At 38.1% G+C, this 19,226-nt stretch overlaps 1 protein-coding gene across 1 annotated transcript; it reads left to right on the forward strand.

The window, feature by feature from the left end:
• Positions 1-14,312: 14,312 nt before the first annotated feature.
• Positions 14,313-19,177, forward strand: LOC145593629 (asparagine--tRNA ligase, cytoplasmic 1-like). The gene is made up of 6 exons (XM_081649919.1): positions 14,313-14,941; positions 15,888-16,478; positions 17,104-17,354; positions 17,429-17,558; positions 18,571-18,629; positions 18,776-19,177. The coding sequence occupies exons 1-6, from the start codon at positions 14,441-14,443 to the stop codon at positions 18,957-18,959; spliced, it is 1,716 nt and encodes a 571-aa protein (XP_081506045.1). The 5' UTR covers positions 14,313-14,440; the 3' UTR covers positions 18,960-19,177.
• The last annotated feature ends 49 nt before the right edge of the window (positions 19,178-19,226 follow it).

The raw sequence follows: 19,226 nt of genomic DNA on the forward strand, positions 1-19,226 counted from the left end.
CAAAACTATTATTGGCGATCACTTGAATTAAAATCATATTAGCTTAAACCGAATTATTAATTATCTTATTAGGTGTGATTTCAAGTACAAATTCCCTTTAAACCTGCATAAAAGGCGTGATCAAGCAATAACAACAATATAGCATATCAAGCAACATATAATAATAAACATCATTATAACAATCATAATAATCTCAATCTCAATAAAGCTTAATACTATTAGCAAGATCCTAGGCATGATACTAACAAAATTAATAATATACCATAGCATGTCACTAAACATTATCCCTAACATGATACTAACACGATAATAGAAAGAATAGGAAGCACCCTAAACATGATACTAGAAAGCAATAAAGGCATCCTAACATGATAGTAGGAATTAATAAAATCTAAACATGCTTTCTACATGAATAGCTTAATAAAATTACTCACTTTGATGTCTCGTACCTTTTTCTAATAACAAAATACACGCGTTAATAAAGTTCAATAAAATATTAAATCAAACAATTAAATAATTGAAATAAGGATTTGGGACCAAACCCTCCTTTCACGTCGAGGACGAAGGCAACTAACTTATAACTTGGCTAGGTGTGTCTAAAACTAATATATGCGGTATGGTGTTTGAAAAGGTTAGTTAGAAAGCAAGAGGGAGAAAGAATAAGCTATTGATTAAAAGAGAAAAGAGAGAGAATTGTGATGATTTGAAAACGGGGGTCAAGGACCCTATTCATAAGAAAATAGTCCGAAAACGATAGAACGAGATCGAATTCTAATCTGAATAAAACTGGGTTCCTATCGCGAACGACTGGCTCTGTCGTCATGCGATAGTAATCACGCATGGCGACAAGCTCTGTCCTTTGGCGGCAAGCTTGTCGTTTTGCGCTAATTAAAAAATAAAACACGCTTTAATATAATTAAGCATAAACTCCGCGTAAAACAGTTTTAAAATTCGTTTATCATAAGAAAACACTTATTTTATTCCAAATAAAATTCTTTATTTAATTATTAATCTTAACTCTACTAGAATTTAAAAAGAACCTTCTAGATTATTCTAGAAGATTAAAGTCAATCCTAATAATTTTAGGAATAATAATTAATAGGATGCCTCCCTTATCAATAATTTGCTCTCTACTGTCTGGTATAATTATGTTTTGTTTTTATAAGTTTTATTTTTTTTTTAATTTTTTAAAAATAATGATTATAAGCCATATATGTGATTCTTTAGCTCTGATCTTGCTTATCTTGGTATATAGAAAACTGACTGTATTTATTTATTTTTTAAAAAGGAAAACTTAATGGGAATAATCCCACCTTTGGGATTCTTTTTAATAATCCCACCTTTATACCTTATCCGCTCCTAATAGTCTCGGGTGACTAGTAACTGATTGAAGAGGTAAATTTTTTTTATTAAGTTTATTTTACACGTGTCACAATTTATTTTGTCCAAAATTAAAAGTAAAAATAATTAAAAAGTAAAAGAAAAAAAAAAGAAAGAAAACCAACACCACAGCCACGCCATCCCCACCACCATCCAAACCCAGACCAGAAACCACCACCACCCAGACGCGAAACCACTGCGACCCAAGACCACCACCACTCAAACGCGAAACACCAGCACCCAGACGGGAAACCACCGCAATCCACCCCAGCCAACCTAACCCCAAAACCAACCTAATCCCAGACCAGAAACCACGCCACCCAAACCCGAAACCACCTCCACCCAGACGCGAAACCACCACCACCAAGACGCAAAACCTTCGCAACCCACCCCAGCCAACCTAACCCTAAAACCACCTTTGAAAAATCAAAAACCCACCAAACCCAATTCCACCTTCAACAAGTCAAAAATCCCACCAAATTGGCTGAATCGAGGTCGGGGAAAGGGGAGGGAGGTCGGGATTGGGACGGAGGAAGGGGAGAGAGGATCAAAACGGGGGAAAGGGAGGGGAGTCGGGATCAGAGCGGAGAAAGGAGGCTGGAAATCGAGGGTTGTGGTATATATGTAGGAGATTATAGGTACTAAATGCGGAAATAACATGAATCATATTCATATAGCACCAAACCAAGGATCTCATGCATAACACATAAAGAAGTAAGAATTATACCTTTGAAGCGTGATTCCACTAGTGATCGAGCAAGAACAAGGGAGACAAAGAACCCAACGTGTGATTCCTCTAATTAGTCCACGAGCACGGATTAAACCTCCACTAATGCTAGTTAGTTGTGACCGAACGCTTCAATCAACCTTCAACGGAGATTAGAGTCACGAGCACACCACAACACCACCCACGCACCACCACACGCACCACCAATGGAGGGGAGACGCACGGACTAGGGGAGGAGAAAGGGAGGGCCGAAAGTGAGAGAGAGAATTAGGGTTTGGGATTTCTTGGTTGCTTGTCTGACAATTCACAGTGTGTAAATTGTTATATCATACAACCCTAGGCATGGTTTATATTTATAGATCATATCTAGAAATAAAACCATGTCCAAATCCTAATTAAACTCTACTTACAATCCAAGCCCAAACATAAGGTGTGTCATGTACTCATGAGGCCCAATAATGGGCCTCTAACTTGTTTAACCCAATACTCTAGTGTGTGACCTTGTAGGATCCATCCTATATTATAAGGCTTTGGACCATTTGACAAGCCCAAAGTCCAATTGTCATATCTAGCAATAGACATTGGCAACCTTATAGTATGAACTTATTATCTCCATAACTGTGATCCTTTGATATATCTAGTAATTGCACTTATCGAAGACATAACTCCTTCAATATATGGTTGACGGTGGAAGGGAGGTTGGTGGCTCGAGGGAGGAGGAGAGGGGGCGTCGGCGCTAGGGGAGTTGATCTGGCAGTCAGCGCCGTGGGGCAAGGCACTTTGGCGGCAATGACGGCGGGATCAGGTGGCGGGGAGGGTGGCTACCTGGCTGGGGATGGTGGGTGGTTTTTTTTTAATTATTCAATTATTATTTTTTTCCTAAAAAAAAATAAAACTTTATATTTTTTTTTATGTTTTTCGACCAACCACAGGCCAACCGGGTCTGGTAACTTGTTATAATAAGTTACATGACCGGTTGGGACTGTTAGGAGCGGATAAGGTATAAAGGTGGGATTATTAAAAAGAATCCCAAAGGTGGGATTATTAATCTCCGATGCTCAAAAGGTGGGATTATTCCCATCAATTTTTTCTTTTAAAAAAGATTGTTTTATTTGCTTGAAAAATCAAATACGTAGTGTAATTAATTAATTATGTTTAAAAATTATGTAAGTTGTGTTAGTTTATAAAAGCGGAGGAAACTCTTATTGTTGGAGTTGAGTATGAAAATAGATTAAAGTATTATTTTTCCCAAAAAAAATTAGTAGCATTATAATGCTTTTTTCCAATCTCTCTCGCTCTCTTTTTTTTTTTTTTTTGGGGGGGGGGGGGGGTGGGGTAAAAATTGTCTGCAATAATCCGACCTTTGCCTCATCCGCCCAAAATAATCCTACCTTTCGATTATTTTTTAATAATCCGACTTTTATACCCAATATGCTCCCAATGGTCCCAAGTGACTTGAAACCGGCTAAATAGGTTACAATTTGCAACTTTGGATTGTTTACACACGTGTCACCACGTGATTGGACAAAAGAGAAAAAAAATTAATAAAAAATATAGAAATTTTTTTTTTTTTTAAAAAAAAACCACGGCCACCACCCCTCTCCGGCAGACCCCACCGAAACCACCTCCCTTTTCCAGCCCGATCACCGAAATCTCCTCCTCTATACATCCCAACCATCGAATTCTCCTCCTCTACCCAGCCCAACCACCGAAACCGTCCTTGTTTGCGCTTTTAGGTGATGCGGTTGGTGTTTGCAATTTTGGGTGGTGCGTTTGGTGTTTGCGATTTTGGGGTTGATTGGATGGTGCGTTTTTGGGGTTGATTGGGTGTTTGCGATTAAGGGGCTGATTTTGGGTGGTTCGTTTGGTGTTAGCGATTTTGGGGCTGATTGGGTGGTGCGTTTATTTGCGAAGGAGTAACAGTAGTAGTATAGTTGCTATTTTGGTGGTGTTGCAGGCTAGTGCTGGGGTTGGTGTCGGCCGGAAACAGGGAGGGAAGGGGAGGGGAGGGGATTTGGTGGCCAGAATCAGGGAGGGGAAGGGATATGCTGGTCGGAATTGGGTAGAGGCTAGTGGTTGGGGCTGCCAAATCTGGGTTTGGGGGTTTTCAATTTTTTTAAGACTTTTTTTTAATTTTTTCTAGACCAATTATAGGTTGACACGTGTCTAGCAACTTGTAATATCAGGTTGGATGCTCGGTAGGGACCATTTAAAGCGGAAGAGGTATAAAGGTCGGATTATTTAAAAATAATCAAAAGGTCGAATTATTAAAAAATAATCAAAAGGTGGGATTATTTTGGGCGGAAAAGCTAAAGGTCGGATTATTCAGGGCAATTTTTCCTTTCTTTGGTTGTATAAACTTGATCGAATGGGAGGCTTTTTGTTGTCTTTATCTATTGGTATTGAAGCGCATTACCTTTTTTTTTAACACATAAAAGTCGAAGTATATTACTTAATCAGAGAGTTTACACAACAAGTGTTCCAAAAATTAAAAGCAACAACAGGCCTCACCCCGTTAAAAAAATCTGAGGCCCCTACATGAACTGAAGATACTAAGCATTCTTGAAACAGAAAATTAGTGCTTAAATCTTCAAGGTGATCAGTGCCCTTCCGCAAAGCATAATACATACTACAATAACTAAGAGCGTCCCAACTAACAGTAAAGCATAAGTGATTGAGTTTGGTAGGAGGATTAAACCTCCTCCTGCTCTTCCTGAACCTCCATCTCAGCATCAGCAATAGCTTGCAGCTCCACATTGTAAATGGCCCTTATACTTTCTGGGCATGCCATATGAAGCCTGTGCCCCACACTCATCTCCAAGCGCATTACCTGATTGATGCTTACTTAGACATATTTAGATTATATTATATACGTATTATAAAGGCTTGTGTACTAACAAACATTAATCCTAATAAAATATGCCATGACAAAAAGGTTAAGGGTCAATATATATATATATATATATATATATATATATATATATATATATATATATATATATATATATATATATATATATATATACATGTATATATATATAAAAACCGTCGGAAAATATAAAATTTCCGATGGATTTAAAATCCATAGGAAATTTCCTATGGTTTTAAAAGCCATAGGAAATTTCCGATGGTCTAAAACCGTCGGAAAATAAAACATTTCCGATGGTTTTTAAGACCATCGGAAATTTCCGATGGCTTTTGTTAAAAAAAGCTGTTGGAAATGATAAAACATAAGAAACAAAAAAAAAAAACCCTAACGCTACTCTCCTCTTTAACCTATAGTCGCCCCCTCCCTTTTAACTCTCATTTACCTTTCTCTCTCCTCTCTTTTCCACTCACTCTCCTCATTTCCCCCCTTCTCATTCTGCTCCCCTTCATCTTTTTCACACTTCTTTTCTTTTCTCTATCCTCTTCTTTTCAATCATGTTCTTCTTTTTCTTGTTTATCTCACTTTGATAGACCAAATCTGCAGTTCATAAATCGTTTATAGCAAATATTACAAGAAAACAAGCAATTGGTGGGTTTTTTTTTTGGGTTTTTGGTCAAGTTCAACCATGAAAATTCCAGATCTGGAGTTTTTGTGGTTGAATTTGACCATATAAACCCATTTTTCTTGAAATTATGAAGGTTTTTTTTTATCTATCCTTTTTTTTCATTTTCTTGCGTTTATGTTGGGGATTTTTGTTTTCTTCGCGTGTTTTTAGTTGTAGCGACGGTTGGACGGAGCCCTTGGTGTTGGTAGCGGCAGGTAATAGTGGTGGTGGTTAGGGTTTTTTTGGTGTACATGTGTGTAAAATTTCTGTGGTTGCAAAGGAAGTTTGGGGAGGGGTGGTGTGGGTTTGGTTGCGTGGGTGTGGGTACGTAGTGGGTTTAAGTGATTTAGGGTGGTTTGGTGTGGGTTTTGGTGGTTTAGGCTGGGTGGGTAGTCTGAGTGGTTTGGGTGGATAATTTGGTCGTCTGGGTCATGGCAGTGGTGGTTTAGGGTTATGGTGGCCCGGTGGGTGGTGGAGGGGGCGGTGTTTTTTTTTTAATTTTATATGTAGAAATTTCCGATGGCTTAGCCATTGGAAATCTCCGATGGTTTATCCGGCCATCGGAAATTTCCGATGGCAAAGCCGTTGGAAATCTCTGATGGTTTATGCCATCGATTTTTTCCGATGGCCTTTAAAAACCATCGGAAAAGTGATTTCTGATGGTATTTCCGTCGGAAAAGTGCAGATTTCCGACAAAGGTATTTCCGACAACACATTTCCGACGAAAAACCATCGGAAATCACTTTTCCGACGGTTTTTTTGGGTATTTCTGATGGATTTTTACCATCGGAAATAGCCTTTTTTCTTGTAGTGTATTTGTGAGGAGGGTGTGCCCGTCGTAGGGAATAATCTTTCTCCTCTATGCCCATGACCCTTTGAAAGCGTAGGACTTTACACTTGTTAGGGTGTATTAGGATTTGAATTCCCGACTGTTGGGGGACCTTGAATTAGAGTTGATCCTATCATTATGCTTTTTTTTTGTAAGAAACTAATAAGGAGTCGCCAATGAGTTTTAGGAAAAATCTTAAATCTCGTTCATGCTTTTCTCCCAAGTAGGGTTCAAGGGATATTTAGCATGAATTATAAGTTTACCCATGCCCAAATTGGTTTACGCGTACCAGAGATGAGTTCGAGAGCGAGGGTACTTAAATGGCGTTCTTTTTAAGAAGGAATCACTATTCTAGCCCTAGTGCGGCCTCTACTATTTCTTTCTTTTTTACAATTTCATCACCAAATAATATATGCAACGTGATACCTAAAACTAAGTTAGTTGATTTTATTTACAAGCGTTAATCACATAAAGATTACATTGCAACGAATGTCGTTATTTTTTTGTTATTCAAATTCGTGAAAAGAACAATAAAAACAAGATTTGCCTTGACTTAAGTGATAAAACAATCAATTAATTATTCCAATTCTAGTCTTTAATTAACAAAAGAATACTATGTGAGATTAATTAATTAAAAGTTTGTTTAAAGTGATCAAACAACACTATTAATCAATTAAAGTTATTTAAACAAGAAGGAAAAGTGATTTATCTAAGTGCCACTAACCGTTCTTCTTTTATGCTTAGATCTCCGTCTTATGCGTTTATGGACTTTCCTCCTTCTTAGTGCCTCCAAGGACTTCAATGGAACATATTAGGTTTGAAAAGTAGTTTAGAAGATAGGAGAAAAGTAGTATGATAGTAAGAGGGTTTGAGAGATTAGGGATTTCAGAATTAAGGGTTTACAATTCTGGTTTTTTTCGTGTGTTTAAGGCCAAACTAAGACCCCTATTTATAAGTGTAGGAATTAGGTTTAGGGTTAGAGCTGCGGCGTCAAGTGGCGTGCGCAACTCTCGGAGTTACGCTGGGTGCCGTGCGCATCTTAATGACTTGCGCGCACCAGGCGCGCGTAACTCAAAGAGTTGCACTCGTTGCGGTTTGTCTTATACGAAAATGCATTTTTAAAACTTCCATAACTTTTGATTGCAATGTCGGATTAAGGAAAATGAGATATCATTGAAAATCTCTTAAAGTCGGATTGGAATTAGGTTACAATCTTTTATGGATCAAAAGATATGGCCGTTTGAGTGCAAGGGTGTTGGTTTTAGGGCCTGATTTAGTATTTTGATGATAACTTCTTCGTTTTAGCTCGAAATTTGTCTTATAATATACCGTTGGAAAGCTCTTTGAAAGGGCTATCCATATGTGTGGTTATTACACGGAAATTTGATGGTTGGTTAATCTGATTGAATCGGTTTTTAACAATGTAAGATCCATTGGATCAAATCATTGCATTTGACGCATTAGGGTTCGTTATTAATCAACTTTAATTATGTATGAGCAGGTTTTAGGCCTAATTAGTAATCGGACAAGGCTCTAAGATAACTTGGTCTCAAATATGGGTTTTAAATTCCTTCATAATGCATTTCGTAGTCCATAAACACTTCAACTTTGATCTAGCATGAAGAACGGGTTTTTGTAACATCATCGCACAACCTTCGAGACAGGAGGCGGCCAAAAGTAGGTGTCTACAGTATTACAACCAATCACATCAAGGCAAGATAATTAACATCCTTAGCTTGACCAACAAGGAATGGGCCAATCAAGGTCTTGTGGCTTCGGTATGGGCCTGCCAACCGCACCAAGCCCACATCCTTACAGCTTCAGCATGGGCCTACTCACAAGCATGAAAGCTCTTATTAGCTGCTGCTGCTCTTGCGAGCTTGCACGCCCTTGCGGGTTGCTGGTGCTTGCTGGATGTAGTGCTTGATAGCAAAGCCTAGCTAGCCGTGCTAGCTGCTGTCCCTTGTTAGTGATGCTTACGCGTCGTACACTCGGCCAGCGTGCCCTAGCCCGCCCACGCACTTGATCAGCTTCCCCGCCCCCACGTCCATTTTACCCCGACCCCTACGTCCTTCCATTTCCTCCACCGTTGCCCGCTTGACCCTAATCTCACCCAACCACCACAAAAATCGCTCCCCTTCCCTGACGAACCCCCTCCCCTGTGAGCCGACCATAGAAACCCTAAAACCCACCTAAAACCACAAGAAAACCGAACCCGTTTCCAGGGTTTGGTTTCGAAACTCTAAACGCGTTTGGGTGTTTTCTTAGTGTCTTTGGCTCGGTTTTAGGGTTTTCGACCGGCAAAAAAGGGAGGTTGGGTGTTGCCGGCCGTGGAGGAGGCTGAGCGTCCGTCGGCCGGGGGTGGAGCGCCTGGTGGCTTGCAAAGGGAGGGCTAATTGGTGGCTAGCTGGTTGCTGAGAAGATGGGTGATTTTTCTTTTTTTAAAAATATTTTTAAAATAAATGTAAAAATTTAATTAACTATAGTGAAATATTTAATTAAAATTTATCATTAATGTTATAATTTATACCGTAAAAGTGTAGTGTTACCAAAGAGAATTTTTCCAATTTTTAAATTTCATTTTGTTAATTTTAATTTGTTTGTGCGGGGATTGAATTTTTTACGGGTTTTTTTTACATATAAATCTCTTAAAGAGATTGAATTTTTTTTATGGTTTTGTACACATAAATCTCATAAAAGGATTATTTTCTTAATTACACCCTATAATATTTTATTAACTTGGTATTATGGGGTTAGAAAAGTATAATTTCAAATTTTATGTAATTTAAAATGCAACGAAATGTGATAATTTTTAGTTTTAATACTAAAAATCTTACACTTTAAATCCTAAATCACTATTTGTAGGTTTTTTTTTAACTTACGTTGCACATAAAACTAAACTCTCAAATCTCATTTGTTAATTTTCCTTTTTAATTCTTAAATAAAATGTAATTTTTTTTATACAATTCGTAGTTATTTTGACTACGCACATAAATCTTAACAAATTTAAAGGAAAAATGGAAAAGAAAAATCCAGCCTTCGCACTTTTTTCTCCTAAAAATCCAACCTTCATTTTACTCCTCAAAAATCCAACCTTTATACCCCACCTTCTTCAACAGATCCATTACCTATTGATGACCGATTTTTGTAAGTTATGTGCCACGTGACAGACATTACTTGGTCAATTAAAAAAATAAGAAAACCTAGCCCCACCCTCCTTCCCTGACCACTGTATCCCCACCGCCCACCAGAACACAGCAACCCCATTCCCCACCGCCCACCGAAACCCAGCAACCCTATTCCCCTCGCCACCCACAATCACAACCCACAACACCAAATAACCACCATCACCACCAACCTAAACCGCCACTTGCAGACCATTCGACACCCGCAATACCAATTCGCCACCCGTAATCACCACTTCGCCACCCACAATAACCAAACAACCACCATCACCACCACACCTCTTCCAAATTCAAATTCTGACAACCACCACACTGCACCACAAAACCATAAAACCCACTACCTACAAAGCCACAAAACCCACGAAAATCCCACAAAACCACCGCCTACAAACCCACAAACCTACAAAATCCACAAAATCCCACAAAAACCACCACCTACAAACAAACAAAACCCACGAAATCCCACGAAAACCACCACCTACAAACCCACAAAACCCATTACCAAATTGAGCACAAATTAGCGTTTGAGGGCGACATTTGAACAAATCTTCTGGTTTAATTTGGTTCAAAAAATAGAGGAATGGGTTCAAATCATGGGGTTTTTTTTTGGTGGATTCTCGTCGGAAGAACAATAAAGGTGGTTTGTTTGGTGGTTTCGGCTTGGGGTAAAGGTGAGGTGGTGGTCGTTTGGTTTTATTTGGTAGGGTGTCAGTTGAGGTGGTGACAGTTGGGAGGTGGCTAGGTGGGGAGGCGAGCAGGGGCTGCGAGGTGGGTTGTTGTGTGGTGGTAGATCGAATTGGTGGCGCCGGCATAGCTGCGGTGTTGTTTCCTTATTTGAGGAGAGAGTAGAGAAAGAGGAGGAGTGAGAAGGGATGATGAGAAAATTAAAAAAAAAATTAATCTATTTAACAGGTTAAAGCTCAAATGGATCTGTTGGAGAAGGTGGTGTATAAAGGTTGGATTTTTGAGGAATAAATGAAGGTTGGATTTTAAGGAGAAAAAAGTGCAAAGGTTGGATTTTTCTTTTCCATTTTTTCAACTTTAAATTATCAGTACTGTATAAACCCCATCTCAATCAAAGTACTACCTCCGTTAACAGTTATTTGCAACAAAGGGGGGTAGCACGGACTACAAGGAAAAAGTTTTTAAACATGATTATTGAAATATAAGGGCATTACTTAAGTATTAATCCAATTTTATTTTATTTTTTAAAAAAAACCCACAATTAACCAAAACAAACCACCCAACCCAAAATCGAGAATCACCACTACCACCACCACGGAAACCCAGAACCCACTGAAAACCACCACCACCACTGAAAACCAGAACCCACCAAAAACCACCCCCACCACCGAAACACAGAACCCACCGAAAACCACCACCACCACCGAAACCCAAAACCCACCGAAAACCACCACCACCGAAACCCAGAACCCACAAATTAAACCACCACCACCACGAAACCCAGAACCTACCAATTAATCTACCACCACCACGAAACCCAAAACCCACCAATCAATCCACGAAACCTAGAACCCTCCAATTAAACCACCACCACGAAACCCAAAACCCATTGGAACCGAGAACCCAACACCACGCCACCCACTACCCTACGAAAACCCAACACCACCACCCTAGGAACCACAATAAAACCTAGACCTAAACCCACGACATCTAGATCCACCCACGAAACCCACAAAACTTAGACCATCATCCACGAAATTTGTGCCGTCTAGAACCACCACATCCACGAAACCCACAGGCGACCACCTCAGATCTGGACAGAAGATGGGGAAGATGAAGAAGGAGTGAGATTTTGAAGATGAAGGAGGAGTGAGGAGGAATGAGATTTTGATGATGAAGGAGGAGAGAGAAATTTGATGATGAAGATGAATGCTGAGATATTTGATTTTTTTTGTTTTGAGATCTGATTTTTTTTTAGATGAGTAGTTAAGTTGTTTATAATAGAGTATGGTTAGTGAAATGATTAAGGGAGTAAGTTGGTTAAGTGAGGGCAGTTTGGTCATTTCTTACAAAAAAAACTTACTAAAAGAGGACATAATAGGTAGCACCCGTATATGGCAAATGTTGCAAATAACTGTTAACGGAGGCAATACTTTTTTTGGGCAGGGATGAGAATCGATCCCAAAATCTCCAATCAAGAGGAAGACCCTGTTCTCTTCACCTTAAAAAAATAATATTAAGTAAAAATAATTTCAGTTGAGTAAAAATAAGTTCAGTTTAGTAAAATTAATTTCAATTCAGTAAAAATAATTTAAATTCAGTAAAAATAAGTTTAGTTCAGTAAAATTCAGTTTTCTTAAAGAAGAATTATAATAGAAAATCAGTAAAAATAAATTCAGTTCAGTAAAAATAATTTTTTCACTAAAATTAATTTAAGTTCAGTAAAAATAATTTAAGTTTAGCAAAAATAATTTCAGCTCAGTAAATTTCAGTTTTGCAAAATTAAGGTGAAGAGAAAGGGGCCGAAAACTCTAACCACTTGAGCTATCCTTTACTCTCTTCACATTACAAATTGTACAGTAGGCATCTTGCATCTATTCTTCATTTCTTCCAATTCCAATCGTCAAAAATAACAACCTTTCCACCATCAAATTTTAGGGTTTCATTTAGAAGTATACTCTGCTTCCTTATTCGCCATACCCAAATCTCCAATTTCTCTCTCGTGCTCAATCTAGGCCCTTTGTGTGACCTTATAGGATCCGTCCAAGTGGGCTTTGACCTATTTTACTAGCCCAAAGATCGTTAGTACATCTAGCTATGATATAACGACGACCCAAACGTACGAACTTAATTATCTCCATAATTTGATCCATTTATATATCTAGTAATTGCACATGACGAAGACATAAATCCTTCATCAAGGACAATTGGGATGCAAGCCCTGATATTAGGAACAATTGTAGCCGGATAAACCTTAGGAGTGTCGGCCATAGTGGAGAAAGGTGAGGCCGAGAGAGTGAAGAAGAAGAAGAACAAGATTAGGGTTTTGCGGAAGAGAAAAGATTAAACCTAGATTCTTGATACCATAAGTGAATATGAGAAATATTTGACGTGGCTTCTCATTAACCAATAGTTAAGTATATACTACGTATACATCAAAGGCTTCAGTAGGGATGGCAATGGATCGGACTCGGGTCGGACTGTGCAGGGTCCGAATCCGATCCGTTTACTAGACGGACCTAAAGTTCGACTCCGACTCCGGATCCGACTCCGCTTATATAAAACCCGAATCCGAATCCGATGGACTCAACCTCCTCCGACTCCGAATCCATGTCCGTTTTCCAAACATTATTTTCTTCCGTATCTTGAATCAGAATTACAAATTTCTTCCGTTTCTTAGATCAGAATTAGAAAAAAATACAAATGGAGGGGTTGCAGAAGTTTAGAATTTAATTTTTACACATAAAAATAATAATGATTATCACTTGAACAATTATAAAAAAATTAAATAATTTTCAGATCTACACAAAAATAAATACTCGTACTCCAAGAACTTTCAGTTCTACCCAAATTACTTAGGGAAAAAGAGAACTTCCAAGGTTTTTCTTGGCTTCGGCCTTCAGATCTTCAAGTGAAACAAGTGGTGTGAAATCAAACAACCAAACAAAAACAAAAATTACTTCATAATAGATGGTGAGGGACTGTTCATGAGTTCTTATTATTTTGGTTTAGATTTCCATTATTGATTGATAATTGGAGTAGTTGATAAAAAACTCTCAAACAAATGGAGTAGTTCTGAGAAAATTGAGGAGAGAGAAAGGGGGTTAGGAGAGAGGAAGGAGAGGAGTCAGGAGAGAGGAGAGGAAAAATTGAGGCCTTGAGGTTGACTGGTTGAGGAAAAGTGGCGGAGGAGTAACAAAAGTAGGGTAAAATAAATTTATACTCCGTGTAAAACTCGCGGGTCGGACTCGGGTCGGACTTGGTCGGATGCTATGTAAGGTCCGAGTCCGATCCGAATCCTATTCGGATTCGGAGTTTTTTTATCGGATTCGAACTCGGATTTCCTTATTTCGGACTTGGATCGGACTTTTTTCCTCGGATCGGATCGGACTCGGATCGAACTCGAATTAAATTGCCATCCCTAGGCTTCAGGTTAAGCTAACACTAAACTAGGAAAGATATACATAAAACTATACTAAGATAATTACAAAGATTATTCACAAAATCTAACAGTTATAGAGCTTACATGGTCAGTGTTATTGGGTTACCTCATTAGTGTTATAGGGGTTACATGGTCAGTGTTACAGGGTTACTTCGTCAGTGTTATAGCGCTTACATGGTCATTGTTGCAGGGTTACCTCGTCAGTGTTATAGGGGTTACTTCGTCAGTGTTACAGGGTTACTTCGTCAGTGTTGTAGCGCTTACATGATCAGTGTTACAGGGTTACCTCCTCAGTGTTATAGGGGTTACCTAGTCAGTATTCAAAGGGTTACTCAATCATTGTTATAGAAATTACTTTGTTTTTTTACAAGCGGCTGCATATAAGATGGACTATATTGTTTTTTCGGACAGGGTACTCATTCGTTATCTTATCTTACGTGTCTAGGACCAATCTTGCATCAATTCCTTTTTTTTTTTCTTTTTTTTTTATTTTTTTTTTGGGAATGGGATTCCTCATTTCTTCCAATTCCAGTCGTCAAAAATAACAAACTTTCCATCAATAAATTTAGGGTTTCATTTAAGAGTATTCACTCTACTTCCACTAAATTCATTCGCCACACCCAAATCTCCAATCTCCCTCTCCTTCTCTCTCCTCCAACAATGGCGGACGCTTCCACCCCACTTCCACCAACCTCCGAAATGTCCAAAACCACCATTTCCGACACCCCCACATCCTCCCTTCCCCTCGCTCGCTTCTCCAAACGCGTCCCAATCGCCAACATCCTCAGCCGCCCCGACGGCGGCGCCTCCCTCGACGGCCAATCCGTCATCGTCGGCGGCTGGGTTCGCACCGGAAGAATGCAAGGCCACAACACCTTCGCCTTCCTCGAGATCACTGATGGTTCTTGCTCTGCTAATCTACAAGTCATGGTTGATGCTTCTATTTACGATTTGACCCGCCTTGTTCATACTGGTACCTCGGTTTCGCTTTCGGGTACGCTTAAAACTCCGCCCGAAGGTACCCGGCAGAAGATTGAGTTGAAAGTTGATAAGGTTCTGGAGTTGGGTCCTGCTGATCCTGCTACTTATCCTTTGCCCAAGACTCGGCTTACCCTCGAGTTTTTGAGGGATCGTCTTCATCTTCGGCCGAGGACTAATTTGGTAATAATTTATTTGTCAATGTATATGATTGTTTGTTTATTGCATTTTTGTTGGTGTTTGTTTGTTGGGTTCTATTGAATTTTGTTTTGTTTTTGTGGGAGTTATTTGCACATTTGTTTCGGACATAACATTGGATGTGTCATTGAGTGTTTTGCTTAGGGCATTGTCGCCCCCTTTCGCGGCATTGATTGATTCGGAACTTAATTTGAAAGCTGTATAGCTGGGTGTTTTTAGGATGTTATAAACAGAACCAGTGAATGTGGATTTTTTTTCTTTTTTTTTTGGGAATGATTTGCACATTTGCTTATGGCATAACATTCGACGGGTCAATGAGTGTTTTGCGTAGGGCATTGCCACTCCCTTTAGCTGAATTGATTGATTCGGAACTTAATTTGAAAGCCATATTTCGAGCTGTGTGTTTTTTGGGATGTTTTAAATAATAACAAGTGTGTAAATTTTATGTTATTGTATGTTGTATTATCTGATGAAACTATGAGAATGATAGTTTTCAGTAGTGTTCAATTATGTCATTTATCTTTACATTTGAATTGTGATTGATGGATCATTACTAATCTTGTGGATGCTTTGTGGTTTTTTTTTTTTGTTGAGAAATTACGAGCATACCTGTGTATTACAATAAAAATCACATCTTTGGTTTAAACTAGATTGGCTGAACTTTTTACAAAAGTATGTGGAGCAAACAACATTGTTAAAATTAGTCTGACTATTTTGTAGGAAAAAGCAGAGTAAAACTGAAAGGGGTTTTAAAAATGAATAACTAGTTTCCAATTTATGAACTTCGAGTTCCTGTATGGCTGACTAGTTTTTTCCGGATGAAAAATATTTGTGAAATAAATGTCGTGGAAATATTTCTTTATGTTTTTGTTTAGCAATAGACCAAGGAGTATTTAGTGATTTTAATGATATGGCCATTTCTATGCAACAGATATCTGCTGTTAGCAGAATTCGCAATGAGCTTGCATATGCAACTCATGTGTTTTTACAAGAGCATGGCTTTCTGTACTTACACACACCCATCATCACTACTAGTGATTGTGAGGGTGCAGGTGAGATGTTTCAAGTTACAACATTGATTAATGAAGCAGAAAGAGTGGAGAAAGAGCTGAAGGAGAACCCACCTCCGTCGGAAGCTGACATTGAAGCAGCAAAGCTTTTTGTTCAGGAGAAAGGGGATGCTGTTAAGAAACTTAAGGAAGACAAGGCAAGCAAAGAGGAAATTAAGGCTGCTGTTGCCGTATTAAATAAAGCTAAAGACGATCTTGCCAAGTTGGAAGAGAGAGCTAACCTTAAACCTGGGCTTCCCCAAAAAGATGGGAAAATAGATTATTCTCAAGATTTCTTTGCTCGTCAGGCATTCTTGACAGTTTCAGGACAATTGCAAGCTGAATCTTTTGCATGTGCCCTTGGTAGTGTTTACACATTTGGGCCGACTTTTCGTGCCGAGAACTCCCATACTTCCAGGCATCTTGCTGAGTTTTGGATGTTGGAGCCAGAAATGGCATTTGCAGATCTCGAGGTAATTTCTTTTTTTTCCTTTTTCGGAATTTAGTGCATGTCCATGAATAATGTATGTCATGATTAGATTTGTGTGTTCACTTTAACTTGTAGAGCCTTGGTTATATGTTTTTTTGAGCAAAACCTTGATTTTATTGAAATTCAAGATCATAACTTGTGATAGACATGCTTGCCATAAATCTTGTGTACTAATGGTTGATTAATTATTCATTATGGGTAAGTCTGCATATATGAAATGTTAGATCTCTTGTAGTTTTTCCTGATTTGTACATGTGTATAATGTGAAATCGAACTTCTTATGTATATTATTATTTTTTCTCAAGTGTGACTCCTGAAGTCATGTTGATACTCAGTTACTCACTAGTTTTTTTATTCTTTCATTGAATCTGTACTGCACTACTTTACTCTTTTTTTTTATATCTTTAAATTTAATGTACTTTTGAAGGATTGTGAATCTTATGTGTATTTATCTCTCTCCTTTTATTTTTATATTCTTAAATTATCTGCTAGTCATGAGATGCTCAAGAATCCATGAACTCTGCATGCAATGTTATACGAAGTATGTAAGATTTCCACAAAAAATTCTAATAACATTGAACTGATTAGTGGTTGCATTCTCTTCCCAGGATGATATGAACCTTGCAGAGGCATATGTACAATTTGTGTCTCAGCGGTTACTTGACAAGTGCCGTGATGATATGGAATTGATGGTGAAATTTGTAGACAAGACTGCAATTGATCGTTTGAAGATGGTTGCTTCAACTCCGTTTGTGAGAATTACTTACACAGATGCAGTGAAGAAGCTCCAGGAAGTTACAGATAAGAAATTTGAGAATAAAGTTGAATGGGGGATTGATTTAGCAACTGAGCATGAAAGGTATGTTTATCTCTGTCTGTGTGAATTCTCTTGTTGGTGCAAAGGCTGATATTATAGTTGATCTTACTCTGTAGATACTTGAGTGAGGTCTTATTCAAGAAGCCAGTTATAGTATATGACTACCCAAAAGATATTAAAGCATTTTATATGAGGCTCAATGATGATGGGAAAACTGTTGCTGCAATGGATGTGCTCGTGCCAAAGGTAGGCTTCTGATCTTTGCTAAATAATTGTTTGCTTCCCCACGAAAATAAGATTTTCTGCTGGAAAAAAAAAAAACTGTTCTATTTTATTTATTTATTTCAGAATTATAGTTACCTTATGGGGGTGTTAATCGAGCAAGTTGTTTAGTTTATTGCTCTTGCATTCATAACAGCCGTGTACCGAGTTATTTCAAGCTTAAAATTTCAAGGTCAACTAACCACAAAACTAAACTTGAGTTCGAAATTACGACATCAATGTCTTTACTAATTTGCTTAAATGGTTACTATTGATTTCATAGATGCCAATACATGTTGAATAATGTAGTTAAAAAAAATGTTTTGAATTTGTTCACAAGCTTCTCAAGTTGAGCTTTATTGATATCAAATTAGTAATAGATCACAACCTTGCTAGGCTCATTACACCCCTAGTCACGTAGCGCCAAGTTAACGATTCATTTGATTTCACAAAATTGCCCTTTATAATAGCTGTCTTCTCTCCCTTCCTTTGCACCACTTACGCCGTTTCTTCAGGTTTAAAAAATATATTCAGTGAAGATAAGTTTAGTAGTTAGCAAATTTGTTTTTGACGAGTATTAGTGAAGGTTTAATTAGAATATTCTCTATTATAATTATGCATTTTAAATTACAGAATTTAGTAAGAGAAGATCCTCATGAATCATTAAAAATCAGTTTAATAAGTAAAAAATATACCAAGTGAGTAACAAATGGCCAAATGGGTTAAGAGATTGGGCCATGAGGTAATGGACTAATGGGTTATGTTTCAAAATCTATGCATAATGTATACAGGTATCTATTTAGGAAATGTGACAAAATTTTCCAGACCTCTTAAAACAGTACAAGTGACTATGTTGGGTAAAGTGAGCACTTTGTTTATTGTAAAATTGGTGATTATATAATGCGGCAGCCAATTCACTCAAAGGCCAGTATACAAGGGCAAAGTATGTTATTATGGGTTTTAAGATGTTTATAATCTGTTGGTTTGTATTTTTCAGGTTGGTGAGCTGGTTGGAGGAAGCCAGAGAGAGGAGCGTTACGATGTTCTTTGTAAGAGGTAGGTTTATTTTATTTTATTGTGCTGTTAATTTTTGAGAACTTTGATCTTGATTATCCTTATGCTTTTGGTTTGATTTTGGCCTTAAATGGTCAAGGCTAGAAAGAAAAACTATTAGATCCTCAAAAATGCTCCATTTCATGCAGGATTACTGATATGGGATTGCCATTGGAGACATACGAGTGGTACCTTGACCTCAGGCGATATGGCACTGTAAAACATTGTGGATTTGGTTTGGGATTTGAGAGGTTGATTCTTTTTGCCACTGGCATTGATAACATCAGAGATGTCATTCCTTTCCCGCGTTACCCAGGGAGGGCAGATTTATAGGCAGACTTATCACACTTTTGTTAGTACTTACATTTGCCTGTCTACCAAAGTGGCATTACAATTGAGAATTTTTTTTTTTATCCTTGCTTAATTACAAGGAAAAATAGAAAAGCAGTTCTCCTTGTCTATGTTAATGAGATTTGTGATGATGATCTTGAAGTTGATCTTCTGTATTTTTTTTTTCTCTTCATATATCTACAATTTTGGTTTAAGATGTATTTTCTCTCTTTTCCTTATTGTTTGTTTCATAAGCCCTTTTGCACAATT

This window comes from Chenopodium album, chromosome 19 (assembly GCF_948465745.1).
Source record: "Chenopodium album chromosome 19, dcCheAlbu1.1, whole genome shotgun sequence".
NCBI classification, from domain to species: domain Eukaryota; kingdom Viridiplantae; phylum Streptophyta; class Magnoliopsida; order Caryophyllales; family Amaranthaceae; genus Chenopodium; species Chenopodium album.

What these genes read in the sequence shown, in the direction of transcription:
- LOC145593629 (XM_081649919.1), top strand. Translation starts at nt 14,441, where the DNA reads ATGGCGGACGCTTCCACCCCACTTCCACCAACCTCCGAAATGTCCAAA. An exon ending in TTCGGCCGAGGACTAATTTG is followed by an intron (nt 14,942 to 15,887) that starts GTAATAATTTAT and finishes TCTATGCAACAG; the next exon opens with ATATCTGCTGTTAGCAGAAT. An exon ending in TGGATGTGCTCGTGCCAAAG is followed by an intron (nt 17,559 to 18,570) that starts GTAGGCTTCTGA and finishes TGTATTTTTCAG; the next exon opens with GTTGGTGAGCTGGTTGGAGG.